This window comes from Penicillium hispanicum, assembly GCF_028827665.1.
Source record: "Penicillium hispanicum strain IBT 35686 chromosome Unknown utg000007l_segment0_segment0, whole genome shotgun sequence".
NCBI classification, from domain to species: Eukaryota; Fungi; Ascomycota; class Eurotiomycetes; order Eurotiales; family Aspergillaceae; genus Penicillium; species Penicillium hispanicum.
In genome coordinates this window covers 2,615,811-2,642,333 of record NW_026623199.1, presented here as the reverse complement: position 1 = coordinate 2,642,333, position 26,523 = coordinate 2,615,811, and the positions used below count along the sequence as shown (strand labels likewise).

Sequence of the window (26,523 nt, the reverse complement as noted above, 5' to 3'; positions counted from 1 at the left end):
CAACCCGAGGTGCAAAACGGTCATGGTTGGGACACCTGGAAATAAAAAACTAGATCAGTCGCAAGGGCCACCGAGGATATATTAATACAAAGGACATTTGATTGAAAAAATGATAGGGGCGAGCTTGATTCTCGTATAGTTGGGTACTTCATTGATCGTAGTTGAGTAGTATGCATGTGCATATATAGTAGTGCAGGTACTTTTGGCTGCCAAGACCGGAGAGCTAATCAGCCTTCTCGGATTTCCGACTTCCATCGCTTTTGCGATAGCCACACCGCAACTACAACGACTTGCCTTTATCACCAGCACATGTTGGCTTACTCATTATGCAATCCCCATCACCCCAACTCCTCCGTGCCTTGCGCACTTCACTCTCCAGCGCTCCAGGTTCCCTCAAACTGCGCACCAGTGCCCCCCGAAGTCCGCGCGCCCTCTCATCGCTGAATGCTTCACCATGCGCAGCTTCGACATTCACATCGGCTTTCCCGCTCCCATCTACACGTCGCAACAACAGCTCTGCTGTCCGTCCAACGCGCATGATCCCGCGCGCCCATTCCCACAAGCCGGCCAGCCATGACCGAGGCCCGGAATCAAAGGAAGATACACAGACAGACTTTGCTGCCCTGAATGTCCTTGGCAACATTCCAGCACCAACTACAGCCATTGATGCCTGTCTGGACTCTGGCTTTCATTTGAACAGCGGTGTCAAGGTCTCTGGCGGCGATGCCCTGCTTCTCGTGGGTGGAGAGGCATTCTCGTGGCGACCGTGGACAGCCCCCGAAGGTGCGGGAAATGACCGCGCGGCCAAGGCAGCCATGATCAATTGCAAGGGCCAATTCGAACTTGACGAACAGGCCTGGGGTCTTCTGAGCTTAGTGTGGCCACGACCAGGTACGTGCTACTCACTACGATGATCACGAGTCACTTGCAATGCGGTGGTCATCTGGCTATTGTGCTACACCACGCAATTCATGGCAAAACCTTGTGTGAATGACGTAAAGCCTTTCGCTGACTCCTCGCGTAGACATGCTCATCCTCGGCCTCGGTGCCTCCATGTACCCTTTGTCGCCTGAGACAAAACGTCACATCAACTCGCTAGGCATCCGGGTGGAGATTCAGGATACCCGAAATGCGGCGGCGCAGTTTAACCTATTAGCCACCGAGCGGGGTGTCACTGAGATCGCGGCAGCGTTGATTCCTATCGGATGGAAAGGCCGATCATAAAGCAAGCAGAGTAGCCGATTAATACATTGCAGTCTGTAACCGATCCCTTTCAGGGTCCTCTGTATATTATTAGTGCTGTTGCACCCACCCCATCCGGGGTCATGTGAGCGGCCCCCTATCTTATCTGACCTCAGCTTTCCACGTCTTCTCCGCCGGATCTGTGACTCCACCAAACTCGGGGGAGCTGCCCACCACAACTTAGCCCTCTGTTTCAACACTGGATTCTTGCAGCTATGGTGCAGGAGACGCCACTTCTGGCTCCGCGCCCTTCCTCCGACCGCTCTTCGATCCGAAATGAAGAAGAAGAAGAAGAAGAAGCTCTGCTCACGGGTGTGCGGGCAGAGCGTCGGGAGGCCGGGCGACGGGGCTGGGCTTTCTGGAGAGAAGTCGGAGTCTTTGCCTGGGCTCTCATAGCCACAGTCCTGGTGATCATTTTGGCAGTGGTCTACCAGCATGAGACGTCTAGAAGCCACGGTCAATCGAAGGACACTTGGGGACCGGACGGCAAGCCCACGGGCAAGCGGAATCTGATTTTCATGGTATCGGATGGAATGGGACCTACCAGTCTTTCAATGACAAGGAGCTTCCGGCAATACACCGAGGGACTGCCGGTCGACGATATTTTGATCTTGGATCAACACCACATCGGCACGTCGCGGACTCGATCTAGCTCCAGCCTGGTGACGGATTCGGCAGCTGGCGCGACGGCATTCTCGTGCGGCTTCAAGAGCTATAATGGTGCTATCTCAGTGCTTCCGGGCCACTCCCCTTGTGGCACTGTTCTCGAGGCCGCTGCGCTGGCTGGATACAAGACCGGACTGGTCGTCACAACCCGTCTCACAGACGCAACTCCGGCGTGCTTTGCCTCGCACGCCAATCTACGACAGTATGAAGACCTCATTGCTGAGCAAGAAGTCGGTGAGCATCCTCTCGGTCGGGTTGTTGACCTTATGCTGGGTGGTGGACGGTGCCATTTCCTTCCCAACTCCACCGAGGGAAGCTGCCGAGGTGATGACCGTGATATCGTGGATATTGCGTCCAAGAATGGCTTCAACTACTTGCAGGACCGTGCTGGTTTTGATGCTCTCAATGGAGGCGCTGAAGCGAAGTTGCCCCTACTTGGTCTCTTTGCCGACAAGGACATCCCCTATGAGATCGACCGCCGCTCTCAGAACGACGTGTATCCATCCCTAGAGGAGATGGCTCGCACTGCTCTGACCATTCTGAGTGAGGCGACTCGAGACAGCGAGCAAGGATTCTTCCTGATGATCGAAGGCTCTCGCATTGATCACGCTGGCCATGGGAACGACCCTGCTGCCCAGGTGCATGAGGTCATCGCATACGACAAGGCTTTTGCTGCCGTTCTAGACTTCCTGGAGAAGGACTCTACTCCCGGCGTGCTCGTGGGAACCTCCGACCACGAGACGGGTGGGCTGGCGGCTGCACGGCAGCTGCACACTTCCTACCCGGAATACCTCTGGTATCCGGAGGTTCTCGCCCATGCGGAGCACTCCAGTGAGTATGCTGCTGCCAAACTATCTGCGTACCTCTCCGGGAAAGGTAAAGACGATGACTTGGTGAAGAGGAAGGACTATATTCGAGACGAATTGCTCAAGAAGGATCTGGGTATCCCCGACCCGACGCCCAAGGAGATTGAATCCCTCATTAGCCCTGATTCGGGAGTCACTCCTCAGTATATCTTTGCAGATATGATTAGCCGTCGGGCGCAGATTGGCTGGACCACCCACGGCCATTCCGGTGAGATGACATCCCCATAATCTAGTGGACCAAGCAAGACTCATGCTAATACCGCAACTCCTTAGCTGCCGATGTCAACATCTACGCGTCATCTTCTAAGGGCGCCTGGCCTCTGGTTGGCAACCACGAGAACACCGAAGTGGGCACCTTCCTCGCAGACTACCTTGATGTCGACGTCACTTCCGTCACCAAGCGCCTTGAGGCGGCCTCCCACTTGCGTGCCAGAGAATCTGTAGGAGATTCTTCCGTTTTCGAAAAATATGACTGGATGGGCGATCCGCTCGGCTCAGACGTCCGAACAGACGGTCTGGACACGTACCACGGTGATTTCAAGAAGCGTGATCTTGGGGACTGCGGATGTGGTGGCCTTCATTGAACGCCTTGGTTTAGCTACGCATATTTGATTTCGGGCTCATATATATCTCTTCTGAAGTTTTTTTTTTGGGGCGATATGGCGTCAAGGGCCGGAGACCCGTGGAGATGTTCAATGTCTTTTCTGGATATTTTCTGGTAGAGACCTCTATCCACTACAATCATACCACAGCTTCCTGTTCATTCCCTCTATCCCCGAGCAATGGAGAACTGTCTAGGCATTTCCTAAGCTGATAAACAGGCAGATGCAGATTGGAGATACAAAACAGCGAGTCCATCCATCGATCCTATCAACTTCCACCTATCCGAGTCTGTACCTCCAGCTTCAGCCTCCCATATTCCCATTTATCTAAAGAAAAGAAAATGAAAATGGAAACAAAGGAAAAGATCTATGAGGCAGACCCAGAGGCAGGAGCAGCCTCTTTCTCGCAAACAGGGCACTTGTGAAGGTATTCATGCTGCCACTCCACAATATTCGTCATCTTGTTCTCGTCATGGGCCACGAACACCAGTTCCCCTTTCCGTTTGATGATAATCGGATCGCAACCCGGCAAGTATGGACTGAAAGGCAGGGCAAATTCCTCCTGCTGCTTGGGATCGTTGATGCGCATCAATTGCTGGTAGAAGGCGCCGCAGAACTCATAGAGCTCGAAGCGGGGGTGCCAGCACCTGTAGTAGAAGATGCCTTTGAAGACGCACATGGGGCCGGTCTCTGTGCTTAGATGCGTAGATGGGTATTCTGGGGCATGGGTCTGATCTTCGGGCAAAGGGCAGAGATGGCGCTATCTGTTCTGTGTAGCGCTTAGTGATGAGATCGATACCACACTCAACAGAGAGGTTTGACCAACCGGTTCTTGGTTTTGTGTTTGGAATAATGTTATGTTCTTGGACAGAGGCAGTGGCTCGAAACGCAGACGGGAGAGAAGGTGAGGGTTGTCGAGTCGTCTTTATACATATTGATATGTTGCTCACGCAGATTGAATGACGAGAGCTGACGGCTGCTATGGTACGCCAGCACGTCCAGAATTGGCCGTATCGCCCGGGAGATATCTATACATATAGGGCTGTCGTCCAGAAATAGGAACCTTCACAGATCTGAAACGTTTTTGCGGTAAATGCTCTTGTCCCGTTGGCGACGACAGACTCCGTTCCGTTTTGGACATAGCATAAAACATTGAAGTACATGTTGTACGTGTGAATATAGGCACATAAATCTGGTGTATCGATTCTTCAGGATATTAGAACAGAAATCCATAGACTTAGCAATGACGCTGATGATAAAGCCACCACACCGCCATAACCTGGACGAAAAGCACCTAGAAACCTCACATGCGCTCGCAGGATGGACAGGCCTCTGACAAGGTGGTCACCCACTTAACCACATTCGTCTCACTATCGCCCTGGCAATCCGCAACAGTGAATAAGACACGCCTATTCCGGAGCACGCGAGGCTCGCAGCCCGGAATATTGGGATCAAAAGGTAAGGCCGAGCACTCTCGTTCCTCTAGATCGTTGATACGGAGGAGTTGGTCACGGAATTTGGCACAGAAACAGGAGAGTTCGAAGCGCATATGTAGACACTCGTAGTACCAAATTCCTTTGTAGAAACACATGGTTTGGCCTCTTTTTGCCGCTATAATAGGGTTTCCTGATAAGTGTCCGTATGATTGAGTATAGCTGTTTGTTCTGGAAAGGTAGATAAATGCACCAAGATACCTGACTCTGAAGTACAATTAGACTAGGGAGGCAGATTGATTGGGCTGGTTTCTATATGTGGTTGAAGACTGACGATGTGGTGTCAGGTTTGGAATTGCATCGTGACTAAACCCACCTCAATAACAGGACAAAGGCAATAATCGCACGATGATTCTGAAAGCGCCAGGATTGCAAAGGCAAGCTCAAGGTAGCTTGCCATTGGCGACGCAAAAGCAAGAGACAATAACGTAGCTTATACCTAGGTATCTGCCAAACGGTTCGCCTGCACGTTTGAGACAAAACTGCGAAAGGAATAAACTATAGATGCCGACATACCACGGCAGTGGCGTCTAAACGGAGACGCGGGTACTTTCGTGCATGCCATGGCCCACCGGTGCACACGCCACGCCCCCCATCACCATCTCGATCCACGGGGGACATTCTCTCAGCCCCATTTCCCACGTGGATCTGGATACGGACGTTGGTGAAACAGTGGAGCGGGTGTTCCTGCAGGGGCGGTTTGACATCCAACTAGCGCCCCGCATAAAGCGAAATCCCGGCGGTATGAGATGCTTGGCTACTGCTAAGAGGGACGACATCCACCAAAACCTGAGCTGGTGGAGGTTAAAAAGAGGTATCTACAACACAATTGTGAGTGAAACGGGTGTATGATTCTATTGAAAATGACCACCCATCATTAAGAGGCATAAGGTCGGGGCGTGGGGATTTTATTAGCCCCATCCCATCCATGGATATTGCTGGATAATTCCAAACATGTGCAGGAGAGCGCTATCCGTGATGAAAACCGAGATAAGAAGGACGTCAAACAGTGGAGCCGAGCTGGGAAAGACATCAAAATCAAACAGCGCACCGAATGTTGGTCAAACAGAGGAAAACGCCAGGCGGGTATTCCGACATAAGAGGGACATTGAAGGAGAGCATGTGCGACCAAACCATGAAAGTGAAAAAGAAAAAGACGAAGAATGGTACAGGAAAACAGCGATCTTCATTAGATGATTTGTTCAAGGTTCAGTTCACAGTGGAGAAGCGAAATGTAAAAGAGATATGTCAAAAAAAGATACTCAATGCGAAGAGTAGGAGAAGATAAGAATAAAAAGAGATATTCTGAAGATCGGACCATTCCCGTACGATTAGAGCGCCACCAAGACCACTACCGCCACGAGGACGGCGAAGAAGGAGCCCCGGAGGACACGTTCACCTTGCGCGGGCGCACTGCTATCCTTGCTAGCGCTGGTGGTGGTGCCCTGGCTGAAAGTTCCGTCGCCGGTGGTCGAGGCGCCGTTACTGGTGCTGGAGCTGCCGGCCATGCCACCAGAGCCACCGTTGTTGGTGGGGACGCTGTCGCTGGAATTTGAGGAGCTACTGCTGTTGGCACCCAGGGTCATGTCGAGGCCGGTGGCCGCCAGGGAGCCGAGCACGGTCGAGTTGCCGGTGACCTCAACGTTGGCCTGCATGGCAGCATCGTCGCTGTAGACATAAGAGGAGTTGCCGGTCTGGGTTGTGCCCGAGGGGGCAGAGTAGCACTGGACGTCAACCTGGCCAATCGTGGCGTAGTAGTAACCCTTGTCCTTGATGTCTTCGCTATCCCAGTCGATCTCACCACCAGCCCAGGCGATGGTACCCGCCGCGTTGCTGGACTGGCCGGCCGGCCAGAGCGACATCTGCAGACGGGCGGGGGTCTGAGGGTACTGGTAGCGGTTGGCAGTCTCGTTGAAGGTGTCGGACTTCTTCAGGGTGCGCATGACCTGGCCGTCAATGATCCACTGGGTTTGCTCGGGCTGCCAGTCGATCTCGTAGGTGTGCCAGTCATTGAAGGTGTCGGAGCCATTCACGGAGGCGTTGGCGCTGTTGTGCCCTGGAGATTGGTGTCAGTTGTTCGTTCCTTGTCTCAGGTACTAAGAATTCCACCTACAATCCAGGACTCCCTGCCAGTAGTAGTTGGTCTGCACGGCAGTGAGGTCGGCGCCCACCCACTCATAGTCGATCTCGTCCTTGACGTCCGACAACAGGATGAAGGCGGTCACGACACCCGCACCGCGGCTGCTCTTGACCTTGCCGGAGACCTTGCCGTACCAGATGTAGTGGTTGTTGGCGAACAAAGTGCCGACGCTGTTCTTGGGCATGGTCATGACCAGGTTACCATCCTCAGTCTTGGGGTTGCCGCTGTAGGTCCAGTCGGCCTTGGAGGCATCGCCCAAGTACTTGGTGTTCAGAACGGAGTTGTCGAGGTTGTCCCAGTTGTAGCTCTTGTTCTCACAGATGGGCATAGGGGCGCACGAGTCCACGGAGAAGGAGGCTTGGGGGTCGCATCCGCCGAGGCAGTATGCGCCAGTACCGCACTCGCCATACTCTGTTTCAGACCGAAGGTTAGCAATTGGGCCTGTCGCACTCCCCACCACCACCATCACCATACGGAATCGACTCACGGGAGCAGCAGGGCTTGTCCTTAGGACACTGGCTGCTAGAGCTGCAAGTGGTGGCTGCCCAAGTACTCGCCGACAAGGCCAGGAGCGAAGTCACGAAACGGACCATGATGGAGATTATGTACTGGTAGGGGGGTGTAAATGCCGCAAAAACAACCGAATATACAAGAAAAAAGAGGGCGACACCACAGACAAACGAGCGAACTGTGGGAATTAAAAAAATCAACGAAAGACCGCAAGTGAGACCGAGTCTTCACTGCTGAGAATCAGGGACCGTGGATCGCGAGAGAGTGGGCGAGGGAAGAAGCGCAGGCGATACATAAGTAGTTGGTTGGACGTTCTCCAGCGGGGGTGTAATACCATTACAGGGACCAAAACAACCAAGGAACTGCGCAGAGGGCTAACCGTATTGGGTGACAGGGTAGGGGTCACATTTGAACGATTGTGCGGATTGATTGGCGCGAGTCCCTTGATAAGGAGCGCGGTGGAGCCGGCACTGCCGGCAAACCCTAAAGGGGACATACGGTAATATCTGTCACATTACACCAGTTACCCAAATTAGTCCAGCTTCTCTCGCAGGATCGTCGTTGTGAATACCCAAGTCGTGGTTGGAACGCCCTTTGGAGTGTTCAAGGATTCCACGGCTGGAGCTCTCAACTTGTGGCTTCGAAGTTCATCGCTGCATCACGGGATGAGCAGCATGGCTAATGAAAGATTCTAACGGCCGGGAGATTAGCTGCTGGCCGTTGATTAGCCGGGCGTCGGGGGTTGAGTGAGACATGGATCAGTAATATCCAGTACTAAGTAGTACATCTATAGCGTGCATATAGGCAGTCGCGTTCACTCACCCCAGCGGTGGGTAGCGATAAAGAGGAATAACAATTTGTGATGAACGATAAGGTGGATCCCACAGCGGAAGGGAACAAGAAAAAGCGAGAGACAATTTCCCGCAAGCCAGAATGTCTTGATAGGACGGAGAGTATAAAAAGTGGTGGATATCCACCTCGTATAACCGGACTTTCCAATGGTCACGGATATTCGGCTAGAAATAGTGCAAGGCTCTCGAGCCCTGAAATGTTCTGGTTTATACCGAGTACTGCTAGGGAATAATTACTGGAGTTACTGCTCCCGTTTCCCGATTTTTCCAAGAGCGCAACGAGCCGACTGGCTTTGCCACCACGACCGAAATATTATCAAATACCACTGTTGGAGGCACAACGGGACCAGGCTGCACCACCCATCACCCACAATCCACTACCCACATCGGGGGCTCGGCGCCAATTCAGTCTGCGTCAAAAAAGTGGTTCACAGGGTCACTACCAAGCCTTGCGGCAGCCGGTTCGAGAATGATTTCCCATACCTCCGGACTCCCACTCCAGGAAGACCACTGATTGACTGGGCACTCGCCGCGTCCGGCAGGAAGATCGGTTGCACTCGCAAGACACCAAAACACTCGGCTGTCGATCCAAATGCCGATAGCACTGGGAGCTATGTGAACGACCAGTCGCCGGCCACCATGTAGCATCCACTCCAAAGCTCCAGGGGGGGACCCTGCTGATCGCCGGGGCACGAGGGGGGGAAATCAGGGGCAAGAGTATCTCTCATCAATACCAGAGCTGGCAGTTACTTCCAAGCAACCACTGCTGCTGTACTTCCAGAAGGAATGTGACGTGTACCGGAGATCTGTTGATGCCGGGTGTTTATTTTTCTCCAGCCCAGGAATGTGTCATCCACGTAAGGGGTTGAGGTGGGACAACAGACGTGGGTGGCTGCACTAACGCCAATACTCGGTGTGCATGAGTCAGGCAAATCTGGGGGGAACTGAAGATTGTGTGTTCTGAGCCACACAGATGGCGGTGCACCTGTGCATGAGTAATGTCAGAATCACGCTGGGCCATCCACTTGCGCCCTGGATTTACTGTGACATGAGCCAATGGCCATGCGTGGAACAGGCGTGCCCGATTTCCCATCTGGGGCTAGCGCTGTGCCAGAGTCTCTATATAGTGAAGAGACTATCCTGGTGGGTTGAGCGACCCCCAAAGACTATATGCAAGGATGGCCAGAGAGCAGATGCCTTCGACTGAGGATATTTGGTAGATGAAGTTCCTATCCACAGCACTAAACCCGTCTGTCGATCTTCACAACCTCAGCGCACCGTTCGTCAACAAACCTGCACAAGTCTCCCCGGATATAGATCTCGCTATCAGGATAGGAATATGAAAACAATATGTTGGCACTTCATTTAGACGCTTTTGGCCCAACAGTAAGTTATTTCTAATTGGATCCTACCTCTGCATCCGACTCAGTTGATCACCCTGGATGTTCTGGAACGGCTTAGGGGCCGAAAACGCGCAGCGAGTGTGGAGGGTTGATGTCATGGAAATATAGCCATGTTCTTTCTCAACTTGTAGAGTGCCCATTAAATCGAGGCCAATTGTACATCAATGAATGTTCGCCCATCTGCGAGATCGGGCACTATAATGTCGTGTCGCATGCCATGATTGCTGTCATGGTGTTCCAATACCTCCCACTGGGACTAAGCCGTACCATCATAGTCTAGATCTCAGTCAATCCGAAAGAGGGGGGAAGTCCCGCACAAAGCTAGAGAGAAGAGAGAGAGATCAGCATGACCCAACAAAGACACAGACCGAGATATATCGATATATGGAGTCACATACTGCGCAGGGCACTCGTATCCAGCGGGGTTCTTCTTCAGATACAGCTGATGGTAATCCTCGGCATCCCACCACTGACCTGCCGGCACAACAGCCGTTGAGACGGGCTGCTTAAACCACTGTTTGCTAACCTTGTCGGTGATCTCCTCCGCGATCTTCTGCTGCTCCGCGCCGTGGGTGAAGATCACACTGCGGTACTGGGTGCCGACATCCGGGCCCTGGCGGTTGGGCGTTGTTGCGTCGTGCATGCGGTAGAAGAACTCGAGGAGCTGACGGTAGGTCACGACGGAGGGATCAAAGGTCACCCGGAGTGCTTCGGCGTCTGCGGAGCAAGGCAATCAGTTGAGACTCGGAGTTCAGTATGAGACTGTGCAAATCGCGGGAGTTTGCGCGTAGACTTACGTCCTGTGTTGCCGCTGCAGACGGCCCGGTAGGATGGCGAAGAGGTCTCGCCGCCACTGTAGCCGACCTTCGCGTCCAGCAGACCTTTCCCATTGCCGAAATTCTTTCGGTACAGATGCTCGACGCCCCAGAAGCAGCCGGCGGCTACAGTTGCTTGCTCGGTGGTACCCGACATTCTGCGCGATTGTGATTCTGGGGTGTGAGAGAGGCTTGGGGTGCTGGTAGAGAAGGGACGAAGGAGCCGTGAGAAGAAAGTCGAGGCAATCGGGGCGGCGAACGACATCTGCAGAATTCTGGTGGGGACGTACAGGATGAGTGGAGAATGGAGGAGTGGGCGATGACTTGCGGGAACGCAGCTCGCAGCAAGAATGGCGCAAGAGAAGCAATTATACGGAGTACGAGTGATCCGTAGCAGCCGTGGAAAAAAGAAAGATGGGGATGAAAGTAAATGTAGTTAACTAGTTAGGTTACCAGGATGGAACTGTCGGATGGCGTCATCCTTCCAATCTGACAAAGCAGCGCGGGACGAACTCCGAGCCCTGGCGTGATGGATCTGTGGATAGCAAGTCTGAAATTTCGAGCTTCTATAGTTGAAAACGCTACGGCAAATCTGACTCTGTACAAGACAAAGAAACAGTCATAACTGATAGATTGTGGTGAACAGAGGATTGTTCTTATTGTACACACCGAGAAGAATATGTCAAGCGAAGAAAGAAAATAAAGTATCGACGAATGCAAGCCCATTCTAATCGAAAGCGTAGTCAACGACAAGGGAGAAGAAAAGAAAAGAAACATAGGAGACGACAGTAAAAAGACATCGTGAGATCCGTTTGAATGTGAATAGGAAGGATGTGGTATCTTGAACGCCAACGCCTTGCCAAGCACCGATAACACCGTATTCAGAACAAAAGAAACATGAATATGAACATTTACCGCAGCCCACTCAGGTCCGAGCTGCGGTCGACCGAGGGTGTGGCCAATACGCTAAGACGATGAGCGTCTCTGCTGGAGAGACTGACATGGCGAGGCCGGATGTCACCTCCCAGGGTGGTTCGCCGCCCAGTGTTTTTCATCACGGGCAGGGTATGAGGGCTAAGCACGCGAGGCTTGGCCTCGAACTCTTTCTCACTTTTGACCATTCGGCGCGCCTGGGATGCAGTGAACATGGTGTTCTCGCTTGGAGAGCTGCCATATGTATTGGAATTGGGGCTGCGGCGACGGTGGACACGCAGAGTGTTGCTGGAAGAAGATGGACCGAATTGTCCACTCGAGATCCGACGCATGGCCGAATTGATTTTGATTGCATCGTCATTCTCCGACTTCCAGTTGTCCTTGGTCTCGGATACCGGGCTGCTAGAGAAATTCCCGCTCGGGCTCCGGACGGCAATCCTAGACGGCCGATCCACCGAGGAACGGTTCAGGAAACTGCTACCCTCAATGTCACGGAGTGGAGAGTTCTCATTCTCAGAGAGGTGAATGGTTGGAGGAGGCGGTGCCAAGGGCGAACTGCCAGTCCTCTTCGACAAGAAGCCGGCCTTGAATCGGCTGTTGTTCTTCTGAACATTAAGGGTCGGCTCTGCTGGAGCTGGAACCGGAGAAGCGGTGCCTAATGGGCTGCCAGCCCGAGGAATGCTTCTCGGGATAGGGGAGGCTCCTCGGCGAAGGGAAGGCTCTTCCGAGCTGGCCTCGTCTGCAGACTCGGGTTTTAGTGGTGACTTCTGAAATTCAGTCGTAAGAGCGCCATCCTGTTCGTCGTCTTTCCACCGAACAGATCGCTTGGTTGCCTTGCTCTGCGTCTTCTTCGGCGTGAAGCTGACGCTCTTGCGACCGGCAGCAACCTTGCGGCGACGTGGCGAGCTTTTCATTGGAGTGGCAACAGGGACTGGGGCTAGCTGAACAGAAGGAAGGAGGCTCCTTGGAGGTGGCATACCTGCCAGGCTGAACCTCTTCTTGGGCTTCGGAGGGCTGGCTGGCTTGACAGGGCTCTGGACAGGGGGGACTGCAGGCATGCTGCCATCAGGCTTCACTAAGCTAGAAGCCGTGGTTGAGCAATTGTCCAGCATCTTTGTGAGAATGACACGTCCCTTCTGAATAGCCTCTGCTGCATTCAGTTGCATGATATCCTCGATGGAGGAAATAATCTCAAATTGAGCCTGGAGCAGCACTTGCACAGCAGCCATCTCGCCAGCTTTGTCCTGCTCTACCACAGCTGACAAGGCCTCACGCTCCGCGTTTGATCGGAGGAGCTCAGCCTCTCTGTTCAAGTTCGCGAAGTCACTATTGTCACTAATATCAAACTCTTGAAGCTGTTTTGTCGCATTCTCAACAGCAGAGTTCATCGCTCGGTCCCAAGTGCACTTTGTCAATCGTTGGTTGTAGTGGTGTCTGCTGCTCTCCAGCTCCAGCAGAATGCCCTGAGCAGTCTTGCGAATCGCATACAGATTGGCCAGGCCGTCCTCATCTTCACGCGAGGCACACACATTGTCAAACGCGGCAATCCAAGATGATAGAATGCCGATTCGGCGGCTGATCTGTCTCAGCTTGAGCATATTGTTGGTCTTTTCTTGTCTCTCTGAAAGCGTGTGCTCATAGGCACTGCGGATCCGAACAACACCTTCGCGAACAACAGCATCCTTCTTCTCGCTTTGCTTCTTGAACTTGGCAAAGGCTATCTTTTCGTGTTCCTTTTGCTGGGCCTTCAATTCATTGATTAGGTTCATCTGTTCGTCGATCTTGACTAAGAAGTCCTTCACATGGCGGTTGACATTGAACACGTTTCGAGTGACCTTGGTTTGGATGTTCTTCGCTCGGTTGGCATAGCGCAAGGTGTTTTGAGTCTCATCAAAGTGATGGCTTGATGGGCTGACACAAACAATCATGACGGTCTTACAGTTCCCACCAAGTGCAAATTTCAGCAACCGAGTGAGCTTGGAATTTCGGTAGGGAATATGGTTGCGCTTTCGAGGGTCGCAGAGTGCGTTGATGCAGCTGCCGAGGGCCAGCAAGGATTTGTTGATGTTGGCGCCTTCGAAGAGCCGCTCGCCTCTGTTCTTTGTCGCGCTGGCTCGCTCGCTTCCAGCAAGATCAATGATACTCAGTGTGGCCATTGTGTGGGGCTCGTTGACGTCTGCGTTCCGATCTCTCTGGGCGACGTTGATTTGGAGGACGGCGTGAGATCGGGATGAGGTGGCATTCGCCTCGGTGGGGGACATGGTTCGACATTCATTGCCTCGCATGATCATATCCATGACCTGCTGGACGTTTTGAGGGTGGTGGCTTGACAGACCAGCCACCGATACGGACTGGTTAGTGTCCTCTCGTAGCATAAGACCACCCTTGGTGCCGCCGGGGACCAGCAAATCACGGATTGTTTCGTTGTAGATTTCCAGATAGGAAAGTGAGACCTCGGTAGCCTTCTCACTTGATCTTTCATCAATACGTTCGAACAATTCCTGCATCGTCATGAAGATGATACCGGGCTGTTGTGCTGTTCCGGTGATGGTATGGGTCTTTCCACAACCCGTGGCACCGTATGCGAAGACTGTCGCGTTGTAACCATCAAGAACGTTGTCGAGCAAACTGCGTGTGGTAGACTCGTACACCTCGCCTTGGGAAGTATTTTGGTCGAAGATCCGATCGAAGGCGAATGTTTGGTCCTTGACGCGCTTGCCGTTGGGCACCACGCTCCTGGAGAACTTTTGAACGGGGTTGTCTTCTGGGGGATCGAACACTCTAAACAGAAGAGTCAGCACATTGCAGCTTGGCTGACAACTTTGCCCTGAGTCACGTACAGGCATCGGTCGTCAATAACCTTTACGATAGATCTGATTCCTTTCTGATTGAGCTTCGGGGCTGGCACGCCGGCCAGCGACCCGTCGCCCAGGAACAACGGTCCATCGTCACTCTTGGAGATCTGGGCTGCCTCTCGGATGGTAAACGGGCGAACGCGGACCGCGACGGTGATCGAGGAAGCGCCATCGGAGGCGGCCATGGTGGAAGATGGGTCAAGGGAGCCCCCCTTCGTGTCGCGATGTTGCGGGGCCGGAGTGTCAAGGCAGTTGGCGACGCAGTTCGTCGACAAGGCCGGGTGTCGATGTGGTCGAAGGTAACGATGAAGGATGAAGAATGCGTAGATCTAAAGGAGTATGGGGTATGGGATGCAGTATTCTCCGAGAGTCTCCTGGGAGCAATTTCATTTGTTGATGCCAGTGCGTGTTGTCCCCTCCTGGTTGCTCCGAGCAACGCTTTGAGCGTGGTGATACAATGGCATATGACGTGGCATTTAGTCCTAATCCTAGTATCGGGCAGCCGGTCGGGGCGCTGGAGCGTGTTTCAGGTGCCACATACGTCCCAATTGCCGATGCCCACGCACTGTTCCGCCAAACTCGGTGGGGTTCAGCTGTGATGGCCTGGAGGGAGATCTTACTATTCTACTATGTTCTACTATGTAACTACTTACGGTCCTGATCGTCTCTTACTCCCTAGTTCCGGGGACCGGCCCCATACCGGATATCTAGTGTAGTCCCTTCCTAATGGCGATGTCATGTTTTTACATACTCGCCAATAGATGGATGAATGTAGAAGGAAATTGCTTTTCAGAGTCGCCAAACTCCATGGCAACCTGGTTGTCTCCATTGTCTAGTGATAGACCCATAAACGCCACGAAGAAAAAGTGTGCAGCAAGAACTCCTTGTCCATCAGCGCCGTAAACTTCATTCTGGGCCAACAATGCTCCCACCCCCATATGTACCCGAGCATACCGATGACTCGCAGTTATTGCCCACTGTCTGCCCCAATTATGCATCTTCTTGTTCTTCAAACCTGGGGAGAACCACATCCCAGCCTGGCTCGTCCAGTTCAAGATCCATGTCGGTTTCGTTGGCTTGCTCATTCTCGCGCGCCTTGCGGAAGCGGAATGCGACTGAGTAACCATCATTCAAACCCGCAGCCAGTACCGTGTCCAGGTTTCTAGAGCTTTCTGTCTTATTCTTCGTAGCATCATCACCGGCAGGGTCTGCAACCACAGCTCTAAGGAGCGTCCATCCTTTCTCTAGGTCGCTTCGGTCAATGGGGACACCGAACTCGATCTCTGCCGAGTCGTCTGGGAGGGATTCGCCATTGATCTCGAGAATATTGCGTGACTTCAAAGCTGCCAGTAGCTTCTCCTTGGTCGAAGTCAGGGTTGCGTGGGGTTGGATTGAGAGGAGGACGGTGGTTCTATGCTTTTTGAAGAGGAGAGTTAGGACCCCCGAGTCCGTCTTCGCTTGCTTGGGCGGCTGCTCCGTGAATCTATTAGCATTTTCCAGAGATTCTGCCAAATAGGACCCTTGAGCTTTCATACGTACCATTTTGAAGCGCAGATACCAATGGAAAGGTTTGGGTTGGTGCGCTCTGGTGTAGTGACAGAAGGCGGAGAGTGGAGGCAGAAGAACTCCGCGCCCCGAATTTAGGTTGCTCACTTACGTTGTCGACATTGGAACGCTCCTGCAGGCTGGTGCTTCTACACCTGTTACATCTTCGAGATGGAACACAGCCAGCAACCATCTGATTCCTCGCGGGAGAATTCCCTTTTTCTCAGGCTTGTTCACTGGCACAAGCTGTTTGAATCCGACAGTCCTCCGCGGCTCGGCATCGATGTTGAAAGGCGCATTCCCTATGCGACCATGTCAGCCTTTTCAACAGGGTTGGCACTGGGATACTACCATGGCAGCAAAAAGGCTGGTCTGGTCTTCCGAGCGGAAAATGCTCATCGATTTCCCACAACTTCAACCGGGTGGTTCCAGTACCATAAGACGAAGAACTACATTTCGGTGGTGGGTGGCGTGAAGGATGGCGCCAAGATGGGCATCAAACTGGGAGCCGGAGCACTCGCGTTCTCTCTCTTTGAAGAAACGGTCGACTACTCCCGTCATGATGAAAGGGACTTCCTTTCCACAGTCATAGCTGGGCTGTCATTTTCTGGCATCTACAGCTTGTTAGGTATGGCCTCTCAGATCCAGCCTTGTTTAAAGCACTTAAACTGACTTGCTCATTCTTTCAGCTCGCCACGATGTCTACACTGCCGCTCGGACTGCCAAGCTAGGATTGAAGCTGAGCACAGTCTACGGACTATTGCAAGATGCTTTGGAAACAATGAAAGGAAATCGCCCTGCTTATGTGGACTTCCTCATGGGAAACCGTCGGTCCAGGTCTCAGAATGAAGGATCTCTCTGATACATGATATCCAATTTCTCGGGCTGCTTTGCAATCAGCCATCAAGCCAAGTCAGTCAATTGTTGACGACTGGCCGAAGAACCTGTCGCAAAGAGCCTTGCCAAGTGTCCGTGACATCTTTCCCCGGGGGGCCGAAATCATCTGAGACGCTGCACGCCTGCAGAATACAAGGTCTCAAGCTGATATGACTCAACTCTCCGTCGGTTTCTCCGACCCTCTTTCATCTCGGTCGAAAAAAAGCCTTATGATTTGCTCCAATGGGGCATTTACCCAATACCATGCCCAACCCCTTCTTCTCTGGCCCGGTGAGCTTCTGGCCAAAGAACCCATCTGGTTGGGCTCTTCATGTACTCTCTATATTATGATACCCCTTTGTACTGTTCGTCTCCAACACACTTTTCTCTGCTCTTGGAGTTTTCCTTTCTTGCAGTATAATGGCACGTGACTTCATACGCGACTGCAAAGTCAATGCCACCAGACGACTCTACCTCCGTTCAAGATACTCATGCTGCTCCGAGCGCATTGAGTAGGAATATGAGCATCGAGGACGCACTCGTGTGCTCCGGGGTAAGAATCGGGTTGACACTGTTCCTAGCGCGGGTGAAAACGCCGCATTGGGATTTTGGGAGAGGGGCTACTTGAAGCGAAGAGAATTCCTCCGTTGACGGATCTATTGCAGACAAGTGTAAAGAGGTATAGTGAGGAAGCGGCCAGAGTCTCGCTCCTTTGAAATCCCTTTCGCGACGAATGTTCGCAGCTATCTCGACTGTAGATGTAAGGCTCTCGCTCACCACGAACGGCTGGGGCGAAGAGGATCGCCTCTGCAGGCACCACAGTATATGCATCGATCCGCTCCGGATTGACCCCTCCAGGTCCACGCTAGGGCAATCCAGCATCGCGATGCACTGCTGCGCAGCATTGGCGTCCAGCGCGGCCGAGTGGAGCTTGGCCAGGCGGTTCCCATAGAGTTTCCGAAGGTTTCCAGATGATCGGTGGAGCTCAACCGCATTTGACGTCGCTGAGTCGGAGCCCCCCACCTTTTCGCCTGAAGACCCCCGTTAGCTCTGACACCCACCTTTGACCCTTTCCCCCTCTACACCTCCCGCTTCCCGGCTTCCTGCTTCGTGCTCCCTGGATGCCTGTCTCCTGGTAGCACCCCATTGGGCGTGGAAAGAATGCCGACGGCCCGCTCGACACCTGCGCTGCTTTCGTCGACGTCATCGTTCTATTGATGCTCCGGCCTGGATGCCTGGTCACCAACGGACCGTCCATCTGAACTTCCTTCCACTCTGCGATCGATCATGCGCCGCCATGGCAGAGCCGGCGGCGGGCCGACCAAGGCCGTCTCGCCCATGTCCGATACCGTGTCCCTCATCCATTCCTTCGATTCGGTCATGAACCCGAATCGGCCCGCGCGCCCTTCGCCCTTAGCCTCCTCTCACATCAAGGCCTTGCCGCTGGAACTCGTCGACCGGCTGCGCTCCTTTCCTCTTTTCCAGGCTACCCCGGAATCCTTTCTGATCGAAGTCGGGCAGCACCTGCGCCCCCAGCTTCACGCTCCGAATGATTATATCCTGACTGAGGGCGATGATGCGAAAGCAATATATTGGCTGGTGCGGGGAGCGGTATCGGTCACGTCGCGCGATGGGGAAAGTATATATGCCGAGCTGAAACCGGGGGCCTTCTTTGGAGAAATCGGTGTGTTGATGGATCGGCCGCGCACTGCGACCATTATCGCTCGCACCCGTTGCATGCTGGTCGTGCTCACCAAGGAGGACTTTCGCAATATCTTGCCACGCTTTCCAACAGTTGAGCGCGCCATCAGAGAAGAAGCGCAGGAGCGATTGATGATCCTAGAAAAGAAAAAGAAGGAGACCTCTGCGCCGGTGGTAGACTCTCTGGACTCTCCGCCCTCGAGCCCAGTGCGAAGAGGCTCAAAGCGGCTAAGAGAAAGCTTTTCAAAGGACTTGGTTGTGGCAGAGGAGGAAGATTTTAGTATAAAATCGGCCTACAAGAAACGAAAATCGCCGAGCCCAGGACGGCGGGACCCATCTAGTGCTCTGGCGAATGGCCTGGTGAACGTTCGTCTCTTGCTTAAGGAACTCCCCCTCTTCTCTGGGTTACCTGCCGATATCCTTCACTTTCTGGGTCTCAACGCTCAACCTAGTTCGTTCCCTCCATTCACCGACATCATCCGGCAAGACACCCAGGGGCGCGAGCTCTATTTTATCGTTCGCGGCGAGGTCGAAGTTGTGACTGAAAAAAGCGACTCGACTCATAAGAAACAAGGTACTCCGAACGGCACGGGTCGTTCAGCTGTCGAGATCAAAGCTCGACTCAAACAAGGCCAATACTTCGGAGAAGTGGTCAGCCTATCGCTCGCCCCTCGGAGAACAGCAACTGTCCGCTCGGTGACATCGGTCGAGTGTCTCATGCTCAGTGGAGACGTCCTTGCGAAGTTCTGGGAGATGTGCCCGCCCGAGATCCGCGCACAAGTGGAACATACCGCGCAAGAGAGGCTTCAGGCGGCTGCTGATGGGGACGTTGTCATGACTGATGCCACAGATGAACAACCTCCCATGGGTGACTTGGACATTGATGATCGAGTCAAGATTACCTCAGCTCGAAGGAAATCAATGCCCTTACTCACATTGACCGAGACCGAGCTTGATGGTCCACACCAATCATCAAACGTTGAGGATCAGGAGCAGGTTGTGGCACGTCCATCAGACCCTGATCCTTATCTTAGTCTTGGCCTAGACAAAGTCAGACTGCGAAGTCGACGTGGCTCAGTGGCCCCACTTACTCCAGAGGAGCTTTCAGGTGAACAACAACGACCATCTGCTCCTTCAGACCCAGGCTCTGCTAGCTCGTCGAGTCTGGCCCTTCCAGGAACTGTCGGGTTGTCGCAACCACATCAAGCAACGCGCTCCATCGGCGATACCCATCATGGAATCTTCCCAGACAGCATCCTCCTGAACATTTTCCAATATTTGGAACTTCACCATCTTCTTCGTCTTCGTGCTGTGTCCTCTCACTGGTCAGAGATATTGACTAAATCAGCCGATGTGGCCCGTGATTTGAATCTGAGCATATACAATCGCAGAGTGACCGACGATGTTCTTGTGAAAATCATCTGCCCCTTTGTTGGCAATCGTGCCCGCTTTGTGAATATCAACAACTGCTTTCACATTACGGATGAGGGCTTCAATGCATTGGCCAACACCTGTGCACCCAGCTCCACGACATGGAAAATGAAGAGTGTTTGGGATGTCACGGCCTCCTCAATCCTTGATATGTCCAGCAAAGCTACCGGTTTAGAGGAAGTAGATTTGAGCAACTGTCGGAAGGTTGGAGATACACTCATGGCCCGAATCCTTGGATGGGTCGTGCCTGGTAATCAGAAGCCCACGGAAGGGAAAAGCTCCACCATCAAGCCCACCTTTCAAACTGCTGATGGCACAGTCTACGGCTGCCCGAAGCTGAAAAAGCTCACGCTCTCCTACTGCAAACATGTCACCGATCGTTCAATGCACCATATTGCATCGCACGCCGCCAGTCGCATCGAAGAGATGGACTTGACCCGTTGCACCACCATTACGGATCAAGGGTTTCAGTACTGGGGAAATGCCCGTTTTACCCACCTACGCAGACTTTGCCTAGCGGATTGCACATACTTGACAGACAATGCCATCGTGCATCTGACTAATGCCGCTAAGCAGTTGCAAGAATTGGACCTGGTAAGGAAATTCATCTGCTGTGAGATGTTTAAATTCAATTACTAATGAACATACTCAGTCCTTCTGCTGTGCCCTGTCTGATACAGCAACTGAAGTCCTTGCACTCCAGTGCTCACAGTTGAGGTATCTCAACATGTCGTTCTGCGGCTCTGCCATCTCAGACCCTTCCCTACGGAGTATTGGCCTTCACCTTCTCTCTCTACAACACTTTTCCGTGCGTGGCTGTGTTCGGGTCACTGGGGTAGGTGTTGAGGCGGTGGCTGAGGGTTGTCATCAACTTCAGTCTTTTGATGTGAGCCAGTGCAAAAACCTCATCCCCTGGCTTGAAGATGGTGGACCAGTGCGGTACCAGTCACAGATCGACTTCGAGACTGTGGCATCAAACAGGAGAAAACCCCGATGAGCAAGCTTCAAATCAGAATTTGACCGCTAGACTTCCTCCAACTTACCCTGCGCTTTGCCCCACGCCTTGGAGCTAATCTGGCAAGCCTAGTGCATTACAGGCTACAACCATATCCACCATATCACAGCCATAGTATGCACTGTTCGCGCTTCCTTCCACGTTCTGATCGATTCATATGTTCCATCTATTTCTTTTCGTCTCACCATGGACTACCGATGAAATTTTCTCATAATCTAGGAGTTCGGGCTTTCTGGAGCACTCTTCATTCGTTCATTGCCATAGATTGGTTTCAGATTCAGGATTGCGGGCTTCTGGAACTGGGATTAGGGTCACAAATTTTGTGGTTCACGGGCTGGTCGAGCATGTCAGGAGTTCAAAGACTGAAAGCATACCATTTCGTGCGGCTTGATTTGGTATTTAATTACGTTTGATGATCTTTTATTTGTCTTTTGGTGCAATTTACGAGATAATGCCGCGCTGTCTATCTTTGCCTTCTGGTTGGGCCTCCCATGTACTCTAAATCTCTTCATACTAAATGTCTATTCCACAAATATTCTGTTAGATATCCTTCCAAACCCTTCCAGAGTTGTCAATGAATTTCCTGAGGCACATCGATATATCCTGTAAAGGTACTTTGCTGACTCGACGTGAGAGGTGCCAGTCAAGCCTGGCTATTAACCCCCTCTATGAAAGAGGCACTGGTGGCTCATACAAAATGCCACATCTGCAAATTTAAACAAGTTGCATCTTTGTGTTCTTGGAGAATCTGAGAAGACTCAGGCTGATACTTTCATCGTCATAGAGAACAATCCATATTCTAACAAAGCGATTCTTTAGCACCAGCCGTTTCTCTGAGTGTCTTCAACCAAAGACTTAGTGACTGAGATATGCACTTCTTTCGCCCTAGGCCAGAACATTTTCATATATAGAATTGCCTTGTAATATGCCATGAGGTCTTCAGTACAAAAAGTCGACCGCGGATTCTGGCCAAATCACCAAGCCTTGTTGTTCACGCGAAGCAGATAGGCCTCCAGTGTTGAGTCGATAGGATCAGGACTCTCTTTTGAAGTTTCAACATCAGGAAATTCCTCTAAGTAGTCCTTGGTGTTGGACATCTCATGGAGGTGAAAGTGTTTCGAATCCTCCATTTAAAGGCACACTCCTGCCTTCTCTTCATCCACTCTGCCACCTCAACTGCAGAACTCCTTCGCAACCAAAAAGATTAAAGTACATTCTCTCCACAGTCTCTTGGGGTCAGCCCTAAATCCTCTCCAGTTCTCAACCTTTCAAGGTATCAAAGAGCTCATTCAACCTCGGCCCTGACTGTCATCAACGAAACTTCTCTGGGCTAACAATCGGATTCTTCCTGCCTCTTGCTTTCTAGAACCTTCATATGCCCATGGCTACTCCAGACATGGAAAGCTCCCATCTTCTTCAGATTGGGAGTGATGCGCAACCTCTCCCCACCACCCTCAATGAGCCTGGGGGTCCCAAGCGAAAGGCAATACCGAACGATGTGCTCCCTAGCACCGATCCGATCCAGGGGTCTGAACAGACCAACGAGACTACGCAATGCGAGCCACCCCAAAAGAAAAGCCGCCGTAGCCGTTACGAAGTGGAGCCTGACTACTCGGAGATGCAGAGGGCAAAAGCCAGGCTGCAGAACGAGAAAGAAAACAAGCGAATGAGCAACGCGTGTGATCGTTGCAAGGTATGCTTGGGCCTCTAAGCCGCACTTTTCCACTTTATTCTGTTCAATCCAGAGTCGCTGATCCCGGGTTTATAGGTGCGTAAATTGCGCTGCGACAGTCGTAAAACAGGATGCCAGCCTTGCTTCTTTGCTTCCTTGCCCTGCAACCATACCAACATGATGACGGCGGAGACACTGGCTCGAGGCGAGACTGAGAAGATGCGAGCCAGAATTGCCGATCTTGAAGGACAGGTTCAGAAGCTTCAGGAGGAAATTGAGAGGCTGCAGGGCCGTAACAACTCCTCCACCCGCCAATTCAACGAGGCAGTAAGACCATACCAGTTTCGTTTTCTTCAGCCCATGAGATTAAGGAGTTTGCTAACTTGTGGCTCGCTCATAGCTCAGTACCATCTATGCGCCTTTAGAAAACCCGGTAGGTCGTTCCCGTATCCTTTCCTAAAAGTCATGGATCGTTGTGAGCCTTTCAGATCATGCCCTGCTTCCAATTCTCCCTATGCGCTTCCTACCTCGTCGGGTTTGTTATCCTTCTTCTCTTCTTGTTTCATTTCTAATTCCATTTTTGGGGTTTCTTTCCTTAGTACTTCAAGGAGAAGGACTTTGATTTAGTGTATGGCTCTGGGGATCGCTTCAACTGCACCTGCCGTTACGGTGGTCATTGTGTGATGCATGGCATGCCTCATGGCAGCCTTTGAGTCGCCAGACGTATCGGCGTGTTTCTTACCTCAAACTAAAGAAGCCGCTTGTCGTTTTCCACTTCAAAGTGCCATGGGAATATGTTGCTTATGGGAGATTCAGAGACGTGCTTATTTTCCTCCTTCGGTGGCATGCATAGATTGACATGAACATTGGTGGCATATGGGGTCATGCTCAGATCTAAGGTATCTTTTCGTGATGGGAACGTACGTTGTTGATCAATCTTTGAATCCAGAACACATTTGTAGCCGAAGATGTAGATCGAGTAAGTATTTTCTCATGAATCAATGTAGCTCTGTTATGCACTCTGGGTATCCAAGCCTTATATAGAAAAAGAATCTCCTCATAACGCCGAAGAGCCTGGAAGTACTCAAATGTCCTTTTGGTTTCACCAAGTTGCATTCTTCCAGCAGCAACAGATACCCTTGCTCTCGCACCATTCCCTCACAGCTGTGGGTGCAACTTCTCGATCCTCTCCGACGAGACCGAGTCCCTTAACATTCAGCCACTTCGTGAAGTCCTCTAGGACGATTGGATCGTACATAAGAATCTTCTCATGCCACGTCGGGCGACTTCGACTACTTGCCGAGGATGACTGCTGGTGAATTCGGGATTGTTCACGCACTGCTTGAGTGATTTGCGTGTAGAGATCGGGCAGATTGCTGTGCTTGGGAGCGCTCGTGCTATTCTTGGAAACAGTCGTCGACACGGATTGCGGTGCCTTTGTAGAGCGTGAAGGTTTTGAGACACCTGTCTTGCGTTTCGTTGGGCTTGTGGAGACTTCCCTTGTCTGGATGTCCAAGGAAACTTCGCCAGCGGAGCTAGTAGCAGAAAAGATCTCAGTGTATCGCTGCTGTACTCGGCTGGGCGATGGTATGATCTCCTCCTCAGAATCCTGAATCTCATCAACGTCTATAAAAGAGGATGAAGAAGCACGAGCTCCGCTTGATATCTTTTGCGTGCTTTGCTTTGAGCTCGTCCTGTTTACTGGCTCTGCCGTTTTTTGAGAATCTTTTGACAGAGACAGAGCAGATGTGCCTTGCTTTGGCTTCACCTTGCCTTTGGAATGTATGCTTTGAGCTGCTATCGGTGCAGCAATATTATCGTTCTGTGGTTCTGAGGCAGCCATGCGTCTTGAAGATTTGTCCTGGGATTCAGGCTGGGCACAAACAGGCCTGCTAACGTTCCCATTCTTGGACTCCCAGCATTTTTCAAGTAGCTCGATCATCTTCTTGCGGCCTCGCACTGATTTGAAACCATAAATGGCAACTTGTTTTGATAACTCTGCATCGGTAAATCCACTATACTGTGGCCTGGAAGGCTGTTCCGAGTGTGATTGCTGATCACTTGTTGCTTCCGCTGGAATATCTTTGACTGTTTTGGTTGGCCTTGCATTGACGGGTAGTTGAGAATCGACAGCAGGTTTGAAGCTCTTCGACATTGACGCCTTTTTGTCTTTTGAAGAGCCCGATTTCCCATAGTCAAGATCAAACCAATCGTCATCCTCAAGAATTAAAGGGTTATCAGCCTTAAGGTCGTCCTGGCTTCTGGAAGCCTGAGGTCGTCCAGTGAGATCCACGGTATCTGCCGCCGTTGCTTGAACCAAAGATCCCTCTGCATCGCGAGCTGCAACACGCCAAAGGTTTCTAGTGCCGGTCAAGCGATATGGAGCTCGGGTTGGTTTCGATTCGCTCTCTTTCGATTCACAGGCCAGGCTCTCGGATGCGCGAATAGCTTGCTGCATCTCCCTCAGTGTTCCAGGTGAGTCCTCTCTTTCCAGCTGGCTACAAGTTCCAAAGACGAGATCCTGCTCATTCAAAGTCTTGGCAGCAGCTTCTGGGGATAGAACGGTAAATGGAGGATTTTCTTCTGTCGGTTTCACTTTGCGTCGTCGAGGCTTTGGCCTTACACCTTCTTCAAACGCACCATCAATTGAAGAATTGTCATCAACGGTATTCGAGGTATATTGGGCCGTCATCCGGGCCGTCAATGTTGTGAAGCGCTTCTGACTCTTTGGCTTCCTTTTCGGCTGCGCGCTCGATGATGACGAGTCTTCCTTTTGCCCATCTTTGCTGTTTAATAATGGTTGGAGCTGGGAATTGACCAACTAGAATGTGTGAGTCGTCTTTGTACCGAGAAACGAGGACGTTCTGCTGCACATACCTCAATCCGTCTTCGTTTGGTGGGACCTTCACTATCAGTGTTCGAATAAACGTCGCGAGATTCCGAAGCCGATCCAGAGTAATTGTAATCTGCTAGCAGATTACCAAATCCGCTCGTGGCAACCAATTCGTGGTTTCCAGAAACATCCGCATCATCCACGGCAATGATCTCCTTGGGGTCAGTGTCCCTCGGCGGTGTCCATTTCATCCTTCTCCTCGTCGCCCGGTCCAGTTGTAGATCTTCGTTCGGCCCTAAAGCATTCGAATTTTTTGCTCCAATTGATTCTGATGGGTTCTCGGATGAGGACTGGGAGGAAGCCGTCTTCTTTGTCTTTTTCGGCTTCTTTACTTGGAGGTCACTGCTAGGTTTGGTGACCTTGCCAGACAAAGTCATATTCCCAGCGTCCTTGCTCTTTCTTGACCGCGAGCGCTTTTGCTGGCATCCAGTCCCCTTTCTCACAATATTATCCCTGGAATGGAGAGTTCCAGGTTCTAAGTCCCCCAGAACACTAGACTTAGGCTCTGCCGTATCTTTTTCTGTCCGTTGCTGGGGCCTGCTTGGACCATCCTTCTGATTGAGACTCGGTATTTTGGTCGTTTTCGTTGTTGGCCGTTTCTTCTTCGTCGCGTCCGTCGCTTGCGGCTTGGGAAAGAACCGTGAATGCGTAGCAGGTTGGAGAAGCTTGGAAGGCGAAGGTGAAGGCGGTGGCGTCACTCGTCGTGGCGAGGCTTCAAGTAGCTTCTCAAAGTCATCAGAAGGTCGCGATGGAGTTCGAGGCCGGGGAATTGGTGAGGACGACAGGACGATGACCTCTGCAGTAGTGGTCATTGTGGACTGTGGCGAGCAGCGCGTTCGATGTGATGGGTGATAGACCCTAGGCTTGGTCGGCATGTGTAGCTTCAGGTCACTACACCAATGATTGTCGCACAGCTGACATTTCCATGCACATGAATGTTGGCTGCCGAATCGTCTCTTGTGTGTGGTGAAACTTCGAAAATTCGTGATGAGCTTCGATGCGAAGGTGACGGTT

The 26,523-nt window shown here is 52.0% G+C and overlaps 11 protein-coding genes across 11 annotated transcripts; 5 read left to right on the top strand and 6 right to left on the bottom strand.

Annotated features, from left to right (window-relative positions):
• Positions 1–326: 326 nt before the first annotated feature.
• Positions 327–1,224, top strand: N7459_008760 (Mth938-like domain-containing protein; the record flags this gene model as incomplete). The annotated part of the gene is made up of 2 exons (XM_056947928.1): positions 327–891; positions 1,025–1,224. The coding sequence occupies 2 exons, from the start codon at positions 327–329 to the stop codon at positions 1,222–1,224; spliced, it is 765 nt and encodes a 254-aa protein (XP_056797438.1).
• Positions 1,225–1,457: 233 nt separating this feature from the next.
• On the top strand, positions 1,458–3,358 carry N7459_008759 (alkaline phosphatase; the record flags this gene model as incomplete). Its single annotated transcript, XM_056947927.1, has 2 exons — positions 1,458–2,982; positions 3,048–3,358. 2 exons carry the CDS (start codon positions 1,458–1,460, stop codon positions 3,356–3,358), a joined length of 1,836 nt encoding a protein of 611 aa, XP_056797437.1.
• Positions 3,359–3,743: 385 nt separating this feature from the next.
• Positions 3,744–4,055, bottom strand: N7459_008758 (uncharacterized protein; the record flags this gene model as incomplete). Its single annotated transcript, XM_056947926.1, has 1 exon — positions 3,744–4,055. One exon carries the CDS (start codon positions 4,053–4,055, stop codon positions 3,744–3,746), a length of 312 nt encoding a protein of 103 aa, XP_056797436.1.
• Positions 4,056–6,200: 2,145 nt separating this feature from the next.
• On the bottom strand, positions 6,201–7,602 carry utr2 (putative cell wall glucanase (Utr2); the record flags this gene model as incomplete). Its single annotated transcript, XM_056947925.1, has 3 exons — positions 6,201–6,925; positions 6,983–7,420; positions 7,497–7,602. 3 exons carry the CDS (start codon positions 7,600–7,602, stop codon positions 6,201–6,203), a joined length of 1,269 nt encoding a protein of 422 aa, XP_056797435.1.
• Positions 7,603–10,060: 2,458 nt separating this feature from the next.
• N7459_008756 (peptide-methionine-S-sulfoxide reductase) lies at positions 10,061–10,853 on the bottom strand (the record flags this gene model as incomplete). Its single annotated transcript, XM_056947924.1, has 3 exons — positions 10,061–10,094; positions 10,172–10,490; positions 10,571–10,853. The coding sequence occupies 3 exons, from the start codon at positions 10,851–10,853 to the stop codon at positions 10,061–10,063; spliced, it is 636 nt and encodes a 211-aa protein (XP_056797434.1).
• Positions 10,854–11,499: 646 nt separating this feature from the next.
• Positions 11,500–14,561, bottom strand: N7459_008755 (kinesin family protein; the record flags this gene model as incomplete). The annotated part of the gene is made up of 2 exons (XM_056947923.1): positions 11,500–14,302; positions 14,362–14,561. 2 exons carry the CDS (start codon positions 14,559–14,561, stop codon positions 11,500–11,502), a joined length of 3,003 nt encoding a protein of 1,000 aa, XP_056797433.1.
• Positions 14,562–15,366: 805 nt separating this feature from the next.
• N7459_008754 (uncharacterized protein) lies at positions 15,367–15,918 on the bottom strand (the record flags this gene model as incomplete). Its single annotated transcript, XM_056947922.1, has 2 exons — positions 15,367–15,846; positions 15,916–15,918. 2 exons carry the CDS (start codon positions 15,916–15,918, stop codon positions 15,367–15,369), a joined length of 483 nt encoding a protein of 160 aa, XP_056797432.1.
• Positions 15,919–16,092: 174 nt separating this feature from the next.
• N7459_008753 (uncharacterized protein) lies at positions 16,093–16,783 on the top strand (the record flags this gene model as incomplete). Its single annotated transcript, XM_056947921.1, has 2 exons — positions 16,093–16,549; positions 16,611–16,783. 2 exons carry the CDS (start codon positions 16,093–16,095, stop codon positions 16,781–16,783), a joined length of 630 nt encoding a protein of 209 aa, XP_056797431.1.
• A 1,301-nt stretch (positions 16,784–18,084) lies between these two features.
• On the top strand, positions 18,085–20,926 carry N7459_008752 (uncharacterized protein; the record flags this gene model as incomplete). The annotated part of the gene is made up of 2 exons (XM_056947920.1): positions 18,085–20,523; positions 20,582–20,926. The coding sequence occupies 2 exons, from the start codon at positions 18,085–18,087 to the stop codon at positions 20,924–20,926; spliced, it is 2,784 nt and encodes a 927-aa protein (XP_056797430.1).
• A 1,414-nt stretch (positions 20,927–22,340) lies between these two features.
• N7459_008751 (Zn(II)2Cys6 transcription factor domain-containing protein) lies at positions 22,341–23,076 on the top strand (the record flags this gene model as incomplete). Its single annotated transcript, XM_056947919.1, has 3 exons — positions 22,341–22,637; positions 22,713–22,943; positions 23,017–23,076. 3 exons carry the CDS (start codon positions 22,341–22,343, stop codon positions 23,074–23,076), a joined length of 588 nt encoding a protein of 195 aa, XP_056797429.1.
• Positions 23,077–23,718: 642 nt separating this feature from the next.
• Positions 23,719–26,321, bottom strand: slx4 (the record flags this gene model as incomplete). Its single annotated transcript, XM_056947918.1, has 2 exons — positions 23,719–25,437; positions 25,494–26,321. The coding sequence occupies 2 exons, from the start codon at positions 26,319–26,321 to the stop codon at positions 23,719–23,721; spliced, it is 2,547 nt and encodes an 848-aa protein (XP_056797428.1).
• Positions 26,322–26,523: the final 202 nt, after the last annotated feature.